At 31.3% G+C, this 20750-nt stretch overlaps 1 protein-coding gene across 8 annotated transcripts in view; it reads right to left on the bottom strand.

The window, feature by feature from the left end:
- Positions 1-20750, bottom strand: part of LOC119642612 (amyloid-beta-like protein) — a 141286-nt gene that overhangs the window by 32255 nt on the left and 88281 nt on the right. For all 8 annotated transcript variants that reach the window (XM_038041807.1, XM_038041833.1, XM_038041825.1 and 5 more), the window contains exon 2: positions 15563-15733. In XM_038041807.1, coding sequence (XP_037897735.1) covers positions 15563-15733 — 171 coding nt within the window. The remainder of the gene's footprint in view (positions 1-15562; positions 15734-20750) is intronic.

Genomic DNA, 20750 nt, shown 5'->3' with positions numbered 1-20750 from the left:
GAAGGAAATGAGAGAAACTAACATTTTATTATATCGACCGATTCAGAATCATTCTCTGAATCGATTTAATCCTCTTTGTTCATCTTTCTGTCTGTCTGTCTGTCTGTCTGTTTTGCTTTCTTACGTTCAACCCGTAGGCAGCGATTTTTAAGATATTTCGATGAAATTTCGTATAACGATATGTTTAGGTTCAAGGACGCGGGAGAGCTATTGAAAATGATTCCATATAACTAATGTTTTATTTGCGAAATAGTTATATTTGATTTGATTTAATGGATGTCCCTGGCTCACTATAGTGCTTTCACTTGTTTGTTTGTTAAATAAAAATTTCTTTTTACTTCCTTCCTTCTGCCTCATGTATGAATGTAACGAAAAACAAAATACAAGCAAAGCAAATAAATTTAATGATATTGATATAAATACTTTGGTTCGTTTTGTTCGTTTATTCTTATTTGATGTCTTCAAAACTATGTGATTTCAAACAAAATTCCCTTTACACATGCATTTGTAATAATAGCGAAACGATTCTAAACGTTTATGCAAACGTGAGATCCGTATAAAAAAGAAAACAGGTTAAGTAAACTAGGTTGCAAATATTGCACAAATCTCAAAGGTTGAGTTTATAAAGGTATTGCAAATGGCCTACGGGTATGCTACTCTTATTTACCTCTAACAATATACATTATGTTCATAATAATAAATGTTTAATTAACAGAATGCTACGTGTAACTTAAAAAAAAAAAAAAAAAAAACAACAAATTATTAATATTAGTCATAATTTTTGCCATGTACTGAGAACGGTACACGCAACTTTTCACAATCGATTAACATTTTTTGTTTATTTTTTAATAATAAGTTCACTCAGGCAAACGTCCCGCATCCTTGTAAGGACGACGATGACTCACCGGCTGGTTTGTGAAAGTTAAAGCAAAGATTTCCCATTGAATTTTATTAAAATAACTTAAGTTCACATACGTTCGGAGATTTTGTTTTCAACCCTTAAATATACTGATTATTTTATATTGCATTTTCAGGACCTTTTTTTAATGTTTGCTTTACTTAATACGGAGAGAAAGAAAAATACTGATAAGTTTACAAGTAGTCGTGAAGTCAAATTTAACTCTTCCGCGTTTATTTTTTTTTTAATGAATCTTACCAGGACCAGCCTCATAAGCTCACAGTCATGCACATTTGGTACAGTGATGTGTTTTGTGATGCAAGGACGTTATTAATGAAAATGGTTCGGATTGGTCCACTTTTTCGATCACTTACAAAAAAATTGTAATTTTCAAAATATCTTAGAATAGTAATTTAACATAAAAAAATGGAGTGGTTGCGTCTTGGGCCCCTCTTGTCTAAAAATACGCACTTGAAAAAAATTCCTTTATAATGAAACCAGATATAATTGTTGTGTCCTATAGTAAAAATAAGAATTGTATTAGACAATTTGATATAGGGTAAGTAATGGTCGGGCTTTGCCCGCTTATAATATTCTCACTTGTTTTTATGTAAAATATTCAGCGACAGCCGAATATAATTTTTTCACTTGTTTTATTTTTAAAAATTTTTTTTAATCTTACATATATAATTCGAAATCAAATAAGCGAAAACAATGTAGTGAGATGTGACTCACCATTAAATAGCCTACACTATTTCGCTTATTCCATTTATTTATATCAGCACTTTTCCGAATAAGGTTTTATACGAAGAGCGGTCGAAAAAGTGGTTCGATCTCAATCATTCTCCTTGGACCAAAACACCCCAGTGTAGCAAATTTCACCAAAATATCTTAAAAATTACGACTTGTATGAAGGGGACAAGGAAACAAGACAGACAGACAGAGGCACAGGCATACTTAGATGAATGGAAGAAAGCGACTCTGAATAGATCGGAATAATAAAAATTGTCAATAACTCAAGTCCTTTTGAGCATTGAACGCATCCGCATGAGCTTAATATAATCTTGTATCACAACTGGTGTCGGGTGTAAAACAAAAAGCGGCCACCGTATGATACTTTATGTTTATATAAAACTTATTTACATAACTAAATATGTATAGACAATAAATAACTTGCTCTCCAAGATACGGAATAAGAAATTTCTTTCCGGCTATGAGCCTGCAACGCCCATCGTCAGCTCATTTGTTATAAACTAAAAACACGTGGTCCAATTGGAGTAAAATTTATGGCGGTATAAGCAGCAATGCAAATGAATTATGTTAGCGTAACGAGAACTGCATCGATTTTTTAGTAATTTTAATTCCATTACTGGCAGTGGACTGCATCTTTGATTATCATTAAGCATTTTTAGAATAACAGAAATATTTCTGTTCTTTGAATTTTCTTCAATTTTCTTCTGCTTATTTTGTGAAAGTGTTTTTGCAAATCCTTTATGCTTTCTAACGTAATTAATTCCGACTCACGTTATACTTAAGAATACATTAAGAGATACTTTCTTTAATAATTTTGATATTTGCCTTAATGTTCTGACGATCAGCCAAATCAATTTAGATGAATGGCAAAAATGTCTTTCAAATCTTTTACATTAAATAACGAACAGCTCTTGCTTTTACATAAACGAGATTTCGTCTCTTTAAAGCGTATCACGATCAGCTTATTTAAATCTTGCTAAGAAGAAATAAAGATGAAGGGTCTCGTGTACAAATCAATTCTTAGTGTTTTGGTTTTTTGTTTTTTGTCTTTTTTTTTTTTTTGTTTTTCTTTTTTATGAATAGAAAGAAGTGATCTCATGAGTATGGTAACGAACTTATGATTATGTCACTAGTTCGGCATTTTTCCCATTTCCCAGACATTTTGCAGGAAGGACGCTTAAAATTGTTTGATAGTTAAAAGTTTTCTTTTACGTCGTTATGGCTATGATCAATGAAAATTGTTTAGACAAGGCGTTAAGAATGCTACAAAGATAACGACGATATATAGAAGTAATGGAGGAGGGAGCTGTAAAAGTGATGGAGACAAACAAATTCAATGAACAAAAGTGGAAAAGTCAGTCGAGCAATGGTATTCAATTAAACAAAATGCGGTGATTATCCATGGCAGCAAGCCGACGTTCAATAGCTGGATACAAACAAACGAGAACGAGATATATCGTCGACCCTTTTTCTTCTAATTTTTTTCTCACCATTTTTTTTTTTTTTTATATTTGGGAGGACTTGACAGATCTCGATAAAGGGGAAACAAATGTCACGAATAATTCTTACGTCAAATGAAAAGATGAGACGTTTTATAATTCAAAGCTTCATTCTCGTGCAAGAGAGTAATAATCAATTTATGGGAGAAATGTTATTTAAATAATTGAGCCATTTTTAATCTGTGCTGTGTTGACGCAGTACCAGCTTTACTTAAGTATAAAAGAAAGTTTTTTGCACCTTTCGTAAGCGTTTTTTTTTTTTTTTTGAATTTGAAAGATTTTGTTCCATTATTAGATATCGATGTCAATTTTGATGATTTTCTTTTTAAAAATATATTATTGCAGGTATGCCGGTGAGTATATATTTTTTATTTTTTTTTTTGGTTAATTTGCTATATGGTCCAGCAGTCTCGGATAGAGAGATTTATTTCTGTTATTGATTTGATTAAGTGAATTTAGCACAGGAATCTGTATGGTTTTAAGGGAAGAACAAATTTGCCGATAAAACTCGATAATGCTACTGTAGGATTCAAATTTGTGAAAATTTTTTTTTAAAAGCTATAAAAGAAAACAAAATGTACATTAGAAAATATATTGGCTTGCATAAAAATTTAAATTGTTTCGGTTTAATAATTTTAAAAATTGTTTTAAAAATTCAAAAGGAAAAAATAGAAATCCTTCTGTGAAAAGCTTAGTAGCTGTCCTATGAAAATCCAACCAGAGAGAGAGAGTTATTGTGTCAGTCAACAAAAAAAAAAAAAAAAAAAAACAAAAAAAAAAAATTTTTTTAAAAAAATATGTATTACAAGCCATCACTGTAGCCATTAAATATGATGAGAACAAAAAAAAGTGTAGTGAACAAAACAGCGAATGGAGAAGAGTAATAAATCACTGAAGCGTATACGCAACATGTTTTTCAGGCGTCATAAACAAACACTAAAGCCAGCCAGCCAAACACACGTACACATGTACACACGTACAAATGCTTTTATAAAAGTGACTTTAATATCTGTTTGTTTGTCATTGCTTCGGTTTTTGTTGTTGTTGTTGTTGTTATTGTAATTGTTGTTGTTGTTAGTATTGCTGTTTTCATGCATAATTTACAAGTATTTGTTGTTGTTTATAATGTTTGCCAACACAGGCATAAAGAGATGAATGCAATCATCCGCTACGCTGTCTTTCGTTCGTTATGTATGTACGGTTTTTCTCTTTTTTGTAATTGCTCCTATGATTGCTGTTATTGTTGTTATTATTATTATTATTATTATTATTGTTAAATGTAAATCGATATTTAAAAAAGAAAGAAATATGAGAAAGAATTTATATAATATTTTTCTCGTATTTTGTATTTTAGTACAAAAAACATCCGTTTTATGTCGCTATCAAACAAATGATGAGATGATGAGATGATTGTGAAAAATTATACATTTTTTTTTTTTATTTTCTTCATTCTATCCTTCTCTCTCTGCATTCAATTTATGGCAATAGAATAGCGTAGTGCAGCTAACGAGTAACTAATAATAAAAACCTTAAACCCCGAAATGCGTTATTATAGCGAAAATTTATTTGCACGCAGCGCTTGTGAATGAAAATTCAACAAATTCAACTTATTTACAAAAGAAGAACATTATTTTCTACAAAAAAAAAAAAAAAAATAAAATAAAAATAAAAATACAATATAAATGAATAAATTTACAGCAGTCAACTACAAGATAAGTAAACAAAATTTTTTTTTTATTTTCGCGTAAATTCTGTCAAATTCATGTGAAGAATTTAGTGTTAAAGCAGTCGAATTTTACGATTTATCCCTTTCTATTACTTTCTATTTAAGTAATTTAATAGCAATGTGACAAGGGAAAGCGACAGCGAAAGAGTTTGCAGCCGGAATGCAAGCTATTGACGATGCTCGAAAAAGAGAAGAGGATTATTAAAGATTCTTAGCATATTAAATCAATTACTTAGAAAATGAAAAGGATAAATCTTAATAACTTCTCGAAAACATTTAAATTCAAAATAAATAAATAAATAAATATATGAAATCAATGAAAACATTAATTATGGTAGATAGGTAACGCTTAACAAACATCACATCATAAACATTTTAATAAGCACACTAAGCATATATAGAGCAGAAGCTATGGAAATTTTTCAATTCCCATTTTACTGCTTACAGTTCAATCCCTTAGTTTATTTAACTGCGGTTGACGAAAAGTTAAACTTAAAGAGTTTAAAAAGTTAACGATTACTTTTATAATTACAGCATAAATATGCTACGATTTTGTTTACAATTTCGCACTTATAAATAGGCAATGTTTTTCTTTAAATTATTTCATTCGCTCATAACACGCTCACCCGAAAATTTCAACTTGCTACGTAAATCATAAAAAAAGCATAAATTTGAGAAAAAGAAAAAAAAACTATTGTATAAGCGATGCGTAGCGCTGGAATTTCGGGGTTTATTTCACCATAAGTCTCTATATTTGTTAAAGCATTCTATGATAAGTGCAACTGACAACTATGCATTCTATAAAATAATTTTTCGTAACAGCTTTGTCAATCTTTGCAAGTATCCCAAAGAAGAGCAGCTTTTCTTCTGCTTTTCAGCAGCTTCCTGTGCCACTTAAATAATATATTGCTTCCAAAACGGCCCCCAGATTTTGGTCGCATTGATTGCATTTTGACAAAAGCATAGATCTCTTTATCCTGAAAACTAAGTAACCGCGCCACGGGCACTACTAATTGAATTCATTTCATTTAGAATGAATATGTTTGATTATCGCTACCGGCTGACAGTGAAAGTACCAATATTTGGAACTTTAAAATGCTACGTTGCCAAATTTCCCAAAAGAAAACTCTGAGCGATTGCGGTAAAGTACTTTACTCAAGTACATCAATTTCTTCGCCCAAAAGTGGAAATTCTGAGATGAATTCTTTTCGAGAAGGGTTGCCTGCTCCTTTCTTTACAATAATACAATATTGAGTGGCGGAGTTTAAACGAGGTCACGCAAAATTCTAAAACGAAAATTGCTATGACCGATCTAATGAGATCAGCAAGTAGCGAAACGAGTGAACAAAGTCCACAAAATTGTATTGCATAGTAGTCGACCAAAATTGCGCGATCTAAACGCCATGATAAAGATCTCATAAATGCCTTTCCCACTGTATATTGATTGAAAATTTGTTCGTGGGAAAGTTGAAGCTTTTGCTTGATGATATTTCATAGCAATGCAAAGAGTTTTTCAACTTATGGATGTGTGACCATTAATTTCCGCCTGAGAGAAAGCAGCAGACAAAAAAAAAAAAAAAAAAAAAAACCAGTCTCAGGCGAAGGCAAAGACAATTTCATTATGGCATTAATTTTTTGTAGATACGCGCGTGACAGCGTTCGCATATTGAACTTGGAAAGAGAGCGGCTGCATTTGATGGACAAGAAAGTGTTGCTTTCAGCCACACATAATGCAATCACCCATACACTTATCCATTATCATAATGGCCAATGAGAAAGTCCTCCAGTTTCTATTAGTTGCGTTTCCTTTTTGCTTTTCTGTCTACAAAGATCGAATCTAATTATCTTTGTAAACTGTAATAAAAGAATTGCGAAAACCTTATGAGTTTTACTTTGCGTTTGATGATCTATTGCAACGAACTCGAAGACCATCGAAGCTGCTGAAACTCTTTGAGGAGGGCGTAAGAAAGGCTTAAGCTTTTTCAAATTCTTTTCATTTTCGATTTATTCTTGCATATGAAATGTTTAATATTAAATATTATTTGAAACTTGGCTCAAGGCTGTACAAGATTGCATTGCTTGTAATCATAATTTTTTTTTTTTTTTTTGTTTTTATTTTATTTTAAATACATCAGTGAAGTAATGTCTGAGCAATCATTTTCTTTTGTATTTATATAGATTTTTTTATAATTTTGATTATCGTAAGGGCTATTGCAGGCAAGCATACATATTGCAACCTGCGTACAGAACATATCGATGCGATGTCAATATATATATATATATATATATATATATATTTGACATCAATATATATATATATGTCAATGTGTATATATATATGTGTCATTATTTACTATTATTGATGTAATGTTATTAACATTTTCAACATATGTACATATACAGGTGTGTATCCTCTTTCACATAGACATAGACATATATATAAATACATGTAATATATCTCTTGGAAAATGCTTTGTGGCTATTATTTCTTAATAATGTTTTATATCGATGATGATGATGATGATGATGATGACGATGATGATGTTAATATTAAAGTCAATCGTTATGATTATGATGAGAATGCTGCCGATGATAATAATGTTTATGATCATTATTCTTCATTATTTTTTATACATTTTTTTAAAGCAATTTTTTCTTATTAATTATTCTATTTATTTTTTTTTTTAAATGCATGTAACAAATAATGAATGTTTTATACATACGTACGCATCGATATTTGATTATTTATTATTCTTGAGTATTAATATCAATAGTAATTTATTTAAATTGAAATTTAATTTTTATCACTTCTACGAAAGGGAGATTTCTTACTCTTTCCTTAATTTCGCGTTAACAGTGCACAGGACATATTATGTCCTTTCCTTTTTTTCTTTTTTACCAAACGTCATAGAGACGTCAAAATGTTCGTTAAACTCGATCGCTCCAAATTTCTACCCTCTGTAGTTGTACTTTAAAAGATTAAAGTTCACTTGTGCTGAATGCTATCGAAAGACATCAAAATAGGTAGGTAGGTAATTAACAATAGTGCGAATAATAGCGAAAAAATTGAAATTTCATGGAACAGACACTTATATATCGATGTAATAACATATATAATAATATAAAGGCAATTTACATCTTCTTAGTCCGTGGTTTCCTTTCGTACTCTCTTTTAGGTATAAAAATTTGATGAAAAATTCATTTGACATCAATTTTCAAATAATGAATTCATTAATATGTGATGTTTCTAATTCACGTTTGGCGAAATGAATAATGCACCCCAACTAATCAACCTAAAGCTTGCACGCAACTTCTTCCGGAACCTTCTTTTCTAAACTGTAATTTCATTGTTCAAAATTCTCAAATTACTTTCGTTATTAGCTTACACTTATTGCCCCACGATCATAAAATAAAGTCAATGATTGCCTATGGGGCGCCCTTATGTACGCCATTATTTATCGTCAAGGCAAACATTATTTAATGCAGTATATAATGAAAGAAAAAAATTCAAGGAGAAAAAACTCTAAAATGTTGTCAATATGGGAGAATGTTAAAGAAAATATATATAAATAAATAAATAAATAAATAAAAAATCATCAACACACTTCGAAGCCGATGTGCATAAAAAACGCTATAAAGTGATTGCAGTCGTCCTGACTGGTTACTAATTTTACATAACCTAAAGTAAAATTTAAGATTTTTTAAAAGTCTCCGCAATAAAGACACTTTCCTCTACATGGCTAACACTTAATGCACAAGGAAGGTTAGGAAAGATAGTAACAATTGCGTGCTATGGAAAAATATACATACAATATTAATAGAGTTGGTGTGCAAAAAACCAAAGGAATAAAAATGCGCTGATAACGCATTAGGGATTACATTGACTCGCATGCACGCATGCATAAGCAACGTTGATGCTATAATCTTCACTTTCCACCATTGAGATATATGAATGAGTATAGGAATACATGAAAATACGAAAATATGAATGAATGTGAAAATCTGAACATTCGAATATATGAATACTTCAATATATAGATATACGAATGTATGAATATATGGATATATGAAAATATGGATGTATAAATGTATGAATATAGAATTATACTAATACATAGAATATGAGAATATGCATTTGCGTATGTATGCGTTAATATATGAATATATAGATATATGAATGTATGAATATTTATCTATATGCCTATGTACGCATATATGGATACGTGGAACGTGTAGACATATGAGTCGAAGACTATATGAAAGAAACAAATATATGAAAATATGAAAGCATGAAATTATGAATACATGAATATGTGGATAAATGGATTTGTGGATATATGGATATTTGAATATGTAGACATATGAGTGGAAGAATACATGAAGTTACGAATATATGAAAATATGAAAATACGAAATTATGAATATATGAAAGTATGAATATATGGATTTATGAGTGCAGCAATAAGCGACTGCATAGATATATGGGTACATAAATATGTGAATATGAAAATACGAAAATGTGAACATATATATACGAATATATAGATATTCGAATATATGAATATAGGGATATATGAATAAACGAACATTTGAATGCGTGAGTGCGTAAGTGTATGAGTGCGTGAATATATTCATATATTCATATATAAATCTTTGATCTAAGCATCTGAATATACGGGTAAATAAATATATGATCGTATTATTGACGCAAGTAAGCAAGTCAAATGTTATGCAAACGAATTATCAAAGATCGTATATAAATGCTTAGTATATATATATATATATATAATTAGAAAAAAATGAAAATAATTAGTGATCTCTCATCTCGTATAATTTTCGACAAGGAATCACTTATTAATGATTTTAAGACTAGTTCAGCAAGACTGATGTTTGTTTATTGTATATCTTCTGTTTTTTTTTTTTTTTTTTTTTTTTTTATTGTAAGTGATTCAATAATGATTGTACTTAACTGATGGATGAATTTAGCTAAAACCATTCGAACTTAACGGTTTTGCCAACATATTTCAAATGTTATTAGTCCAAGAGTTACCGGTACCCGCATTGCATTGCGGACAATGTCGTGCTCTGTCACGATTGTTAGATAGAGATCATTGACAACATAAGCCCGGAAACTAAACGACTTTCAAATGTGTGACTGTCACTAGGCAGAACTACTCGTCTACTTATTCAAGAATGCGTATCTCAAATTTTCACCTCTCTGAGACCGGCTACCACTAAAAATGATGACACAATGATTTTTAATTACTACTTTCAACGAAAGTGAAACCAAGATTTTATTACTTAAATTCTTACGCCGCAGTTCGTTGACAGGTAGTCTTCTAGTTTTCTAGAAAATAATACCGTTTCGCTATAATTAAATTACGATATTAAAGTGACATGATGGGTTTGCCTTCTACCTACACACACACACACACTAAACACCAACGTCTTGGTAAAATGCAAAAATATTGTGATTTAAAAAAAAAAAAAAAAAAAGGAACAAGAAATTTATTATAATCATTTTAAAAGTTGTTGCGGGATTTGTAAACTGTTTTAAAAGGACTATGCGTACTTATGAAGCAATGCGTTTACCTTGACCTTTAATGCATTTAAGGCACTTATTCCATTGTAAAAGCATTTCCCAGGAATGTCATGGACTTGAATTAATTTTTCAAAGTTTGCGCATAGAACGCCAATAGTAAATTAAAGGAGCAATCACTCACGCTCATTGCATATTCGAAATGTACTCTGTCTGCTACTTTGCTTACACTAGTACAGCGTTTGATATATGAAATCAGCTATGCAATGCATTGTATGCTTAAAATATCGATCGATCAATATGAATGAACGATTAAGATGTGCTATTATGGTAAGCGATGGTTTTTCAATCTCACTCACTAATTTAATGCCAAATTTAACTTTCAACTCTAAACATCGGGAAGAGGCAAACATGTCCGTGTTTCTGGCGAAATTTACGTAAGATTTGCGATTTGAAGTTGAACTAAGAGTAATTTGTAAAACTCACTTTTACATCCGTTTACGTATCTCCGGATTGAGCAATAGAATCGCGAAGATATTATCTTCTATGAAGCAATTTCACTTATTAGCCAAGAGTCAAGAGAATGGGAATAGCTTTTCCGACATTCATTTACAAATTTTTTAACACTCACTTACGCAATCTTTTTTTTCAAAAGAGTAAGTTCAAGGGTTTTCCCATAAATAATTTTCTGCCATAAGAATTTCTTTTCTCACAAAACCGCAAGATGAGGTTTCGCTTTTCTCAAATCATGCACCATCAGGTAAAATAATAACAAGTATAAAGTTTTCTTAAAGAAGAAAATAAAAAAAAATAAAAATAATTTAAGAAAAAAAATTCTCTTGCACACGCCGCACATACAAAATTTTTGTAATTTACTGCCGCCACCAGAAGTTCGTTCAAAGTTGTTGTTTTCTTATTTAGCACACTAAACACTTGCATACAATTTTTTCCCCTTTGTTTTCTTTTTCTTTATTTTTTTTTTATTTTTTTTTTATTTTTTTTTTTTTGTAACGTGTTCAACTCTAACATTCATTAAATGGAAAAAAAAACAAATAAATAAATGAATAAAAATAAAGAGAAAAACTAAACTCTTGTTAAACCCTGAGGCATATTTTTTCGTTTACTTGCTGGATATGTAAGGGGCTGTAAGGGGCTACTTTTTGTTTTTTTTGTTTTTTTTTGGAAAATTCCTTGAACGCTTACGTGTTTTGCATTTTATACAAAAACAATTTTAACATCATTCAGCTGCATTACTATGCACACAGGTGCATATAATGCAACAACATGCCCATGTACTGCCGGTTGTATTGCGTATCATGGCGTTGCGGTGCATGAGAATGTTTTACAAATACACGCTTATATGCACCGCATCCATCCAATTACAATATATATATATATATATATATATATATATAAGTTTTCTGTGTGTTTAGATAAAAGCAGACTAGATGAGTAAATGGAATGGTGGCTGCTGGCTGAAGAGCGGAGAGGGGTGGAGCGGAATGCGGAGCGCGGTGCACGGTGCACGGTGCACGGTGCGCGGAGAATAGGACGGCCTCCCATTTCGTGTCTTTCTTTATGCTCTCATACACCATCCTTTACTGTTATTGAAAATGATTTTTTAATGTGACATTGAAGTTGTTTCTGTTATTCCGTTGTTTGATGTATTCGTTGTTGATGGTGATGCTGTGTTAAAGGATTTTTTTTTTTTTTTTTTCTTTTTTTAAGGGAACAAATATTTGTATTCTTTTAAAAACGTTGTTTGAGAGGAAAAATGGGAATGGAATTAATTGAAATAAAAACAAGCTAACGAAATAATAGGTGCGAAGGAAAGTGATATCGTTCTTTTCTGTTGTAAGCAATAGATTTCCCCATAAAGTATTATCAAAATTTCTACTTAAGCAAGATTTTATTCCTTCGTTAGCACTGTCGATCGGAAGAAGAGTAAGCGCTTGGCCGCACCATACTGTGTATATTTACGCCTATGCTTTATACGCCTACGCTTTAGGCTGAGAACAAGATGAGGAGCCCTATTGACAGAGAACGGGAGGCGATTCTATTCTCAATTCTTAAGCTACCGGCCATATTACTGAGGCCAGTCCAAGATTAGCAATCATATGATCGCCTTGTTGATTATAAAACAGTGAACAAAGGGAATTTGCCGCATCTGAAGACAAGGACTTTCTTGAAAGTTATGAAACGCATACAGCTCACAGTTCATTGCAATCGTTCATCGAAACTAAAAAACAATGCTTAAAAGATGATTCCACGGAGGCGCTTATTGATTGAACTATTAAACGATAATCTATGTACCGTGGCGGACAAAATCTATGAAATCCTACGGTAACTAGAATCGCTTATAAGGCTTGTGCCAAATAATCGGCTAAGAAAAATTAAACTCTAGGCAATCTAATGAATAGCTGAGGGCTTGTATGGTAAAAGACAATAAATTCCTTAGAATTAGCAAAAGTCATGAAGAGTTAATGCAGACCTCAGCGAAAGACTTTATTGAACGCAAAAATGACTTAATAATAAAACTAACGCAGATGTATATATATTTCAATTGTTTCCATGATATCGATGATATAGTTGCTCCCCAACCTGAAATCGTAAGTTTTAAGGTACAAAATAAATTATCTTATAAGTGATTTATGGCAAAGACAGAAAACTGTCTGTCGAGCTAAAGTTAACAAAAAAAAAAAAAAAAAAAGAGAAGAAAAAGAAGAGAACACGAACACGAAACTGTCAATTAGTTGAAAGAAACGCTAGAGAGAAACATAATTCGCATAAAGAGTAATCGCAAACGTAAAGCAGTAAACGCCTCGTAAAGGGTTAATTTAGAAAGAACGAACTGTTCTTCCTAAAGGAAACGGTTCCTTAAACCAATTAAAACTGTTTGCCCATTAAAAGATTGTTGATGTTTATAGTGAAAATGCCTTATGAAAGACATTGGCACGCAAATCAGTTGCAAGTGTTGGCTGATAAGGGGAAAAAATTAAAGAAGGATCGGTATATTGGTCGAACCAAATATTAACCATCAGCAGTTACGTATCAAAGACAGAAAGATGCTCGATATTCTAATGCAGACTATATTAACTGCGAGTGGTAAATAAAGCAAAATAAACAAAATCGAGGCACATTTTTGATGAGATTTTTAAGGGGCGGTATAGAAATGGATTATACGTAAGGTCATGTTGTTGGATACCATTCGCATAATTTCGGGCACTAACTCGCTTAAAGTAATCAAGTCGGGCAAAGTGTCCAAAATTGAAAGGTCGCCATCTGTCATGGCAGCAATACCATGCCAGATACATCCTATTTAAGGAGTCAAAACTGGAAAGTCTTATTACCGTATAGATCGGTCTGTTTTGTTTTGCTTTCTGCAGAGCTCGCTTTTTAACCGAAATCTTTGATATGACTTTTAAAGAGAAATTCAAAAAAATTGCCTGAGAGATCTCACTTTTTCATCCAAAATCCTGCATGTTCCATAGTGATGTCATAATGATTTCATCACCAAAAAAAAAAAAAAAAAAAGAAATAAAAAACAAAATAAGAAATAAACAAAAAAAAATTAAAAAAAAAATAAATAAAAATAAGTTATCAACCAACATAGCATATGGTATTAATTGTCTTATGTGACAGCTGTGAACTACATTAAAATCATTGAACATATGTCACGGAGTACGGTAGCTCCGTAGAAATTTGATGACAATGCAGTTAGCTTCGAAATTTAGATAGAAAAATTGCAAATTCAGAATGTCTCTGCGGCTGGCCCTCTTGCCAGCTAAAACATGAATTCATGAAATTACTTACGACGAAAAAGAATTTATTGGTGAACTATTCATTGCGTGCGTTTCGTTAAGCGCATTAGGGAGCATTTTTAAAATCTAGTAGTCTAGAGATGGACAAGCAATTAGTTCGTGGCAGTTTGTTTTTTGATTGAGAATTTCATTACACGGCCATTTGATGTTTAATATCATCATAATTAATGTGTTTTCTTTTTTTTTTTTCATATTAATTTACAGGAAATTTAACAAAAGTTTCCAGCTTGATAAGTTTCCCTTCTCTCTCTCTCTCTCTCTCTCTCTCTCTGTCTATTGGTTGTTGCCTGTCTCTAATAAGTTTAGAATGGCCAGAAAATTTAATTACTTAAAGTAAAGTGCTGTGTTTTTCAAACACATCCCCAAAAGCCAAGCCATAGGAAAGCTAAGCTATGCTCTGGCAAGCGTTACTACCGACAAAACCACTTTTTAAAGGATTTTTTTTTTTTTATTTTTTGTTGTTGTTGTTGGTTTTTATGTTTTTTACTTTACGTAGTTATAAAAGTTCATTTAATAAACTTTAGTAACAGAATTACAGTATATAGTAAGAGAAAGAGCGAGAAGGGACGACAGAGTTCTAGAGAAAAATCATATGAAAAATTTTGATAAACTTTTTCAATACCAAGAAAAAAAAACACACAAATTAAAAATCATGAATGAATTCGAAGGATGACTAAAACGTACACATACACATATGCGTATATACATATACATACACACATACACACACACACACACAAATGCACATCCATAGATAAAAGCAATAGCTTAACAGCAGTAATAATTTTGGTTTTGACTATAATCATGATAATGATGACAATGACGATAATGATGATGATGATGATGATGATGATGATAGGAGTAACAATATGTAAAACCGAAAGTTTTGTTTGCAATTTGTGATATAAAAATGTAATCTGCTTAAGTCTATATAGCATTATAGTGTTAGTAAATGTTTGCTTGTTTGTTAGTTTGTTTGTTTGTTTGTGCGTATGCTATTAAAACGTAGTTACAGTATATAAGTAAGCACACCCATACACTTGTGTATAACTCTTTGTGTGGATAGTTTACTTCTCTTTTATCATTATTTTTATTTTTTATTTTTTTTCTTCTTTTTTTGTTCTTTTCTTTAAATTTTCTTCAAAAAGTACAAATTTTTTGTTATTTTTTTTTTTTTTTTTTTTTTTTTGTTATTTGCTAACGCATCTAGCCAACGAAAGTATGTGTGTACGATTGTGTATGCGGTTTTGGTATGAGGCTGTGAGGCAAAAAAAAAAAACTATTGTGTATGTATGGTACGTGTTAGTGAATATTCTTGTAACTTACCTTCTTACAATAATCCAATAAATCGAGTTTATCACGCAAACATGTAGAGCCCGATGATTTCTTATTCAGATCTGTTACCCAACGTCCCTCTTCGGAGAGATATTGCGGTTGATAGACTTGCCCGGCTTCACAGAGTACTGCAATTTGTGGTTCCCAGCGTGGTGAAGCAGCCTGCCATACCATACGAGACGAGCATGAAAAAGTTAAGGAAACAAAAAACAAAAAAAAAAAACAAAAAATAAGAACAAGAAAAACGATGTTAGTAAAGAACAGAGGAAAACTTTAAAGGCATAAAAATTCAGAGCATATTGTTAATGTTGCTGTTGTTGCTGCTGTTATTGCTATCACTAGTGAGGCTTTTGCTACTCTGGTTGGTTGTTAAAGTAATTGTTATTCGCTTTTTTTTATTTTTATTTTTTTATTTTTATTTTTTTTTTTGCTTTTAAAAGCATATGATCAGACGTAATAAAGAGTTTAAAGATTTTAAGGCTTTCCATCTTCTTCGTTTTGAGCATAATGCCGTACTGGATTTTGTTGGCTGCCGTATTTTTGCTTCCTATTTCTTCTATTTTATTACTTCTCCCTTTAACTTTAGTCGCTTACAATGATACGAACGTAAAATATAAGATACAAAAATGGAAACAAGTAAAGCATAAAAAAAAAAAAAAGAAAAAGTAAAGCATAAAAAGAAAAAAACTTTGAAACTTTGTTGCACTAAGTTACACGTCAACGCTTAACATAATTAATGTCGAATAGATTAAGAATTACTCTTCTTCTGCTTCTGATTCACTGGCAAATCTGTCTTTAATTTTGCGAAGAAAGATTCGCCAAATTTTAATTTGTACATACAAAGCTCTCGCTTATTGTATTACAATTGAGAAGCTTCTCTCTTCCGTTAACTCTTCCATTTTTAATGTTTCCAAACCCCTTGTCTGGGAATTATTAAAATCTTTTTCTAATATTCGTCTTTGTTCTTGAAGATTCTCCAAATATTTATGTAAATAAATAATAAGACACATTATAAGGCCATTAAGCGTATCCTCCATTATGTTCGCCCTATGCAATTATCACATCACTCAAGAAGTCTCCATTCTAAGTAGCCGTTTTCTCTCTCTTTCTCTCTCTCTCTCTCTGTCTCTATCTGAAATGGACACTTTCTCTTCGCTTGTTTCTTTTCGTAGCTATCGATAATGTTTTGACTAAAATATTTTTCCTCTCTCTATTTCTTTCTCCCCCTCTTTTTCTCTCTCTCTCTCTCTCTCTCTCTCTCTCTCTCTCTCTCTCTTCCTGAAATGCACACTTTCTCTTCGCTTGTTTCTTTTCGTAGCTATCGATAATGTTTTGACTAAAATATTTTTCCTTTCTCTCTCTCTCTCTCTGTCTCTCTCTCTCTCTCTCTCTCTCTCTCTCTCTCTCATCCTGAAATGGACACTTTCTCTTCGCTTGTTTCTTTTCGTAGCTATCGATAATGTTTTGACTAAAATGTTTTTCCTTTCTCTCTCTCTCTCTCTGTCTCTCTCTCTCTCTCTCTCTCTCTCTCTGTCTCTATCTGAAATGGACACTTTCTCCTCGCTTGTTTCTTTTCGGAGCTATCGATAATGTTTCTCTCTCTCTCTCTCTTCCTGAAATGGAGACTTTCTCTTTGTTTGTTTCTTTTCGTACGTCTTTCCCTATTCTTCACTATTTTAACACGTAATATTAAGTAAAAATTCATATTCTCGTTGCGTTAAAAACGAAGTACGAACGAACTTTAATAGCGAAAAAATTATGATGAGCTTCTTATGCGATTATTGCTATTCAAAATCGTTCAACGCAATTATTTAAAAAAAGGAAAATCATTGCCGGATTTTAACGATCAATAAAATTGAAAGAAATTTAGTGAAATTTTGAGAAAAATTAAATAAATAAACGGAAAACAACTTTTTGCGAAAGTTTAAATGTTTCAAGCAACTTTTTTTTTTTTTTTGCTTTATTGTTTTTTTTATTTTTCAATTTCTTCTCACTTTAGTTTATAAACTGATTATATTTATTTTATTTCGCAGTTTTTTTACACGACGCCATGCAAATGCCTGAAGAAGTGAAATTGCTTTACATTGCTCGCAATGCATGTGTTTGTGCAAAAATAAAAAAAAACCCAATTTTTTTTTTTTTTTTTTTTGTATATTTTTCATGTGCATTTTCATGGCAGGATATTTAATTTTATTTAGTTCCACGCACATCACATGTACACACTTATATGCATTTATTCATAAAGTGGTAAAAGTTTTCTTTTTTTCAGACGAAGTTTTAATTTTTACATCAAAAGCAGTAAAAACTACTAAAACGAAAAGCAAGTAAAAATCGCTTAACCGGTCTATTCCTAGCCGTTAAGTACCCTACATATGTCGTTGCGACATATTTAAATTTTATTTCATATTTTGCATAATTAATTGCAACAAAGTATATAATGAAGTGCTGAATGCTGAATGCTGAGTGCTGAGCGCTGAGTGCTGAGTGCTGAATGCTGAGTGCTGAATGTAATGAGAGCTCTCTACTATGTAAGTGACAAAAAACATTGAAGACTTTGTTGCTCTTTTCGCGATCGCTCATTAGCGGAATGCAGTCGGATCAAGAAAAGAATGTCAACAGCGATACCTTAAGAAACTGTTAATATATTACGGGAAACTGCAACGCAATATTCGTCGAGATGTTATGAAGCACGATATCACTGTCCATAGCTTATCATCACATACGGTTGTCAGTTTATTCTTCAGGCGCCTTCTTACATATTCAATGCAGCAAATTTTGAAATATAAAAATGAAAATTTCTCGTAACTTAATTTTGAATAAATGCCCGAAACGCCCACAATTGCAGAATTTTTAGAATTAGAGATCAACGCACAATCCAAAGCCCATAATCGACAATAGATGCGTATATAGGAACTTTATCGACAAGATCGAATTTGTGAAAAATTTCCTTTACGCGCTTGCAAAAAAAAAAAAAAAAAAAAAACTTTTGTTTTTATTCTGTTGTTGATCGAATTGCGTTATATTCATATCTTGTTATAGCCTTATGGCCTTAGTAAGAATTTTCCTTTTAAATTATATTAGAACAAATTTTAAGACTAACAAAAATTAGAGCAGATAGTGTTAATCAAAAAAGATCTTTACAAGCAATACACTGTCAAAAGGTATTCGTTATATGGTTTAGTTCAAAAGATTCGTCATTTAAAAGGGACGCATTCGCGTCAACGTTTAACCTTCACCCTGCAGATACATATTGAGAATGCTTTTCAGCAACATTTTGAATTCCTTGTTCAAGTTTACTTTTATTAAGTCATTCCACTCAAGTCGTCTGCTATTGAAAAAGAGGCAAATTCAAGTGATTACGTTGCGTACTTTTTCCTTCTCTACCTCTAACTTTTTCCAAATCCGTGAAATGTTTGCGTATGTGTAGCATAATATGTATAGCATAATATTTGTTATATATAATCATTTCTGCGTTAATAACGAATCGTGTCTTGAAAACGTTGACCTTGGCATATGGTAGACCTTCACAATATGTCCGGCTTGTTTGCAAGCTAGGGCGAACATCAGAAAACTGTGACCGAATCGTCAATGCATTGATCAAGTAGCGCTAAGAAGATTATGGGATCTTCTTCCGCAAGTCGCCAGTTAAAGTGATCGGACTGAAATTTAAGAATAATAATTTGCTTGAAGATTGTCATCCATATGCGGCAAAAGATTGAAAATTAGATTCGATTGTCTCGAAACTCGTAAGCATGAATGTAGTTTAGACTGTGCCATGCTTTTGTATACCTATTTATTTATTAGTAAATGTAACAAAGAGATCTGATAAGCAATCAATTCCTTTGATATGATCTTTCGATCTTCTCTTCTCGAACCTTTTCTTTTTTTTTAATATAAACATATATAGTACATATTAATAAAGATTTTGTGGCTAAAACTGAATTTTAATTTCAATCAGATACCATTTGTAGCCGCTCAACAAACAACAGCACAACCTAAAAATGTAATCTGTCTTCGATTCGATTTTCGTTCTTTCTTTGCGGTCGTGTATTCAAAAAAAGTAAATTGCAAATTTAATCTCGTTTGAATGCAAGCCCTGTACACACATACACACAAAACAATATTTTTTATACGCGTAGAAAACGAGTTCGCGCATATACAAAAATTTGATGCATTTAATTGCCGTAAATGAAATCAATTGATTTTTTTCCCATTAAGGCACAAGTTAAACATATGGAACAATAAACTCAAAATATTTCATATATTTAAGTAACTAGAATAAACAACATTGCAATTAAATTAAAAGTCTTTTTTTTTTTTTTTTTTTTCAACGAAACTTCTAGCAAAACGCCCAAATGTGTCAAGTATAAGGATAAGGGGTCGTGTAGTAGAAAACGTCAGTCCTTGTATAGTAATTGCATACAATTCGTTAGAAAAAAGAAATTTTTATGATATATTAACAAAATTTAATTATCTGCAATTAAATGCAAAACAAAATTTTCATTAAAACAGCCTAAGGGTATGCTTTAAAGAATTTTAAAAAATTTATAAGAAATTATCAAAGATATTTTCTGATAACGGCAAAGGTAAACGAATCCCTAAAAAAAAAAAACCAAAAACAAAAAAAAAGAAAATGGTAAAAAAAGCAGCAAATTTTAATAAGAAAATAAAAACTCCAATATATTACTTGTACGTGCTTGTCTGCTGTTGAAAATGCATTAAAAAAAAAAAAAAAGAAAAAAGAATGAAATAATAAAAAAATACAACAAAATAAACATAGTTCAGACTGTCCAAAATAAATGAACGTAAATAAATGGTAATAAATCTTATAAACACCCAGTAGGGAATTCCTGTGCATTGTTTTGGCCAAGCTTTCCTTCTTTCTTTCCCTCTCTCTCTCTCTCTCTCTCTCTCGCCATGTAGCCCCCGCTTTGTAAATGGTTGGCTTAAAAAAATGTGCTTACACAAGAGTGGTACCTTATATATGTGTATTAAGTGTATTAAGTCAAAGCAACCGGAAATATACACACATACATATTATGTACGATATTTCAAATACAATTAAATAACTTGCAGGCAAAAAAATAAAAAAAAAATAAATAAATAAAAAAGAAAACGGTTCAGCACACAATACACCGCAATATTAAACAAAAAAGAAAAAAAAAAAAAAAAAAAAAAA

Source organism: Glossina fuscipes, unplaced genomic scaffold (genome assembly GCF_014805625.2).
Source record: "Glossina fuscipes isolate IAEA_lab_2018 unplaced genomic scaffold, Yale_Gfus_2 0, whole genome shotgun sequence".
In the NCBI taxonomy this organism is placed as follows: domain Eukaryota; kingdom Metazoa; phylum Arthropoda; class Insecta; order Diptera; family Glossinidae; genus Glossina; species Glossina fuscipes.
The sequence above is the reverse complement of the archived record's forward strand: the minus strand, read 5'-3'. Positions and strand labels throughout refer to the sequence as shown.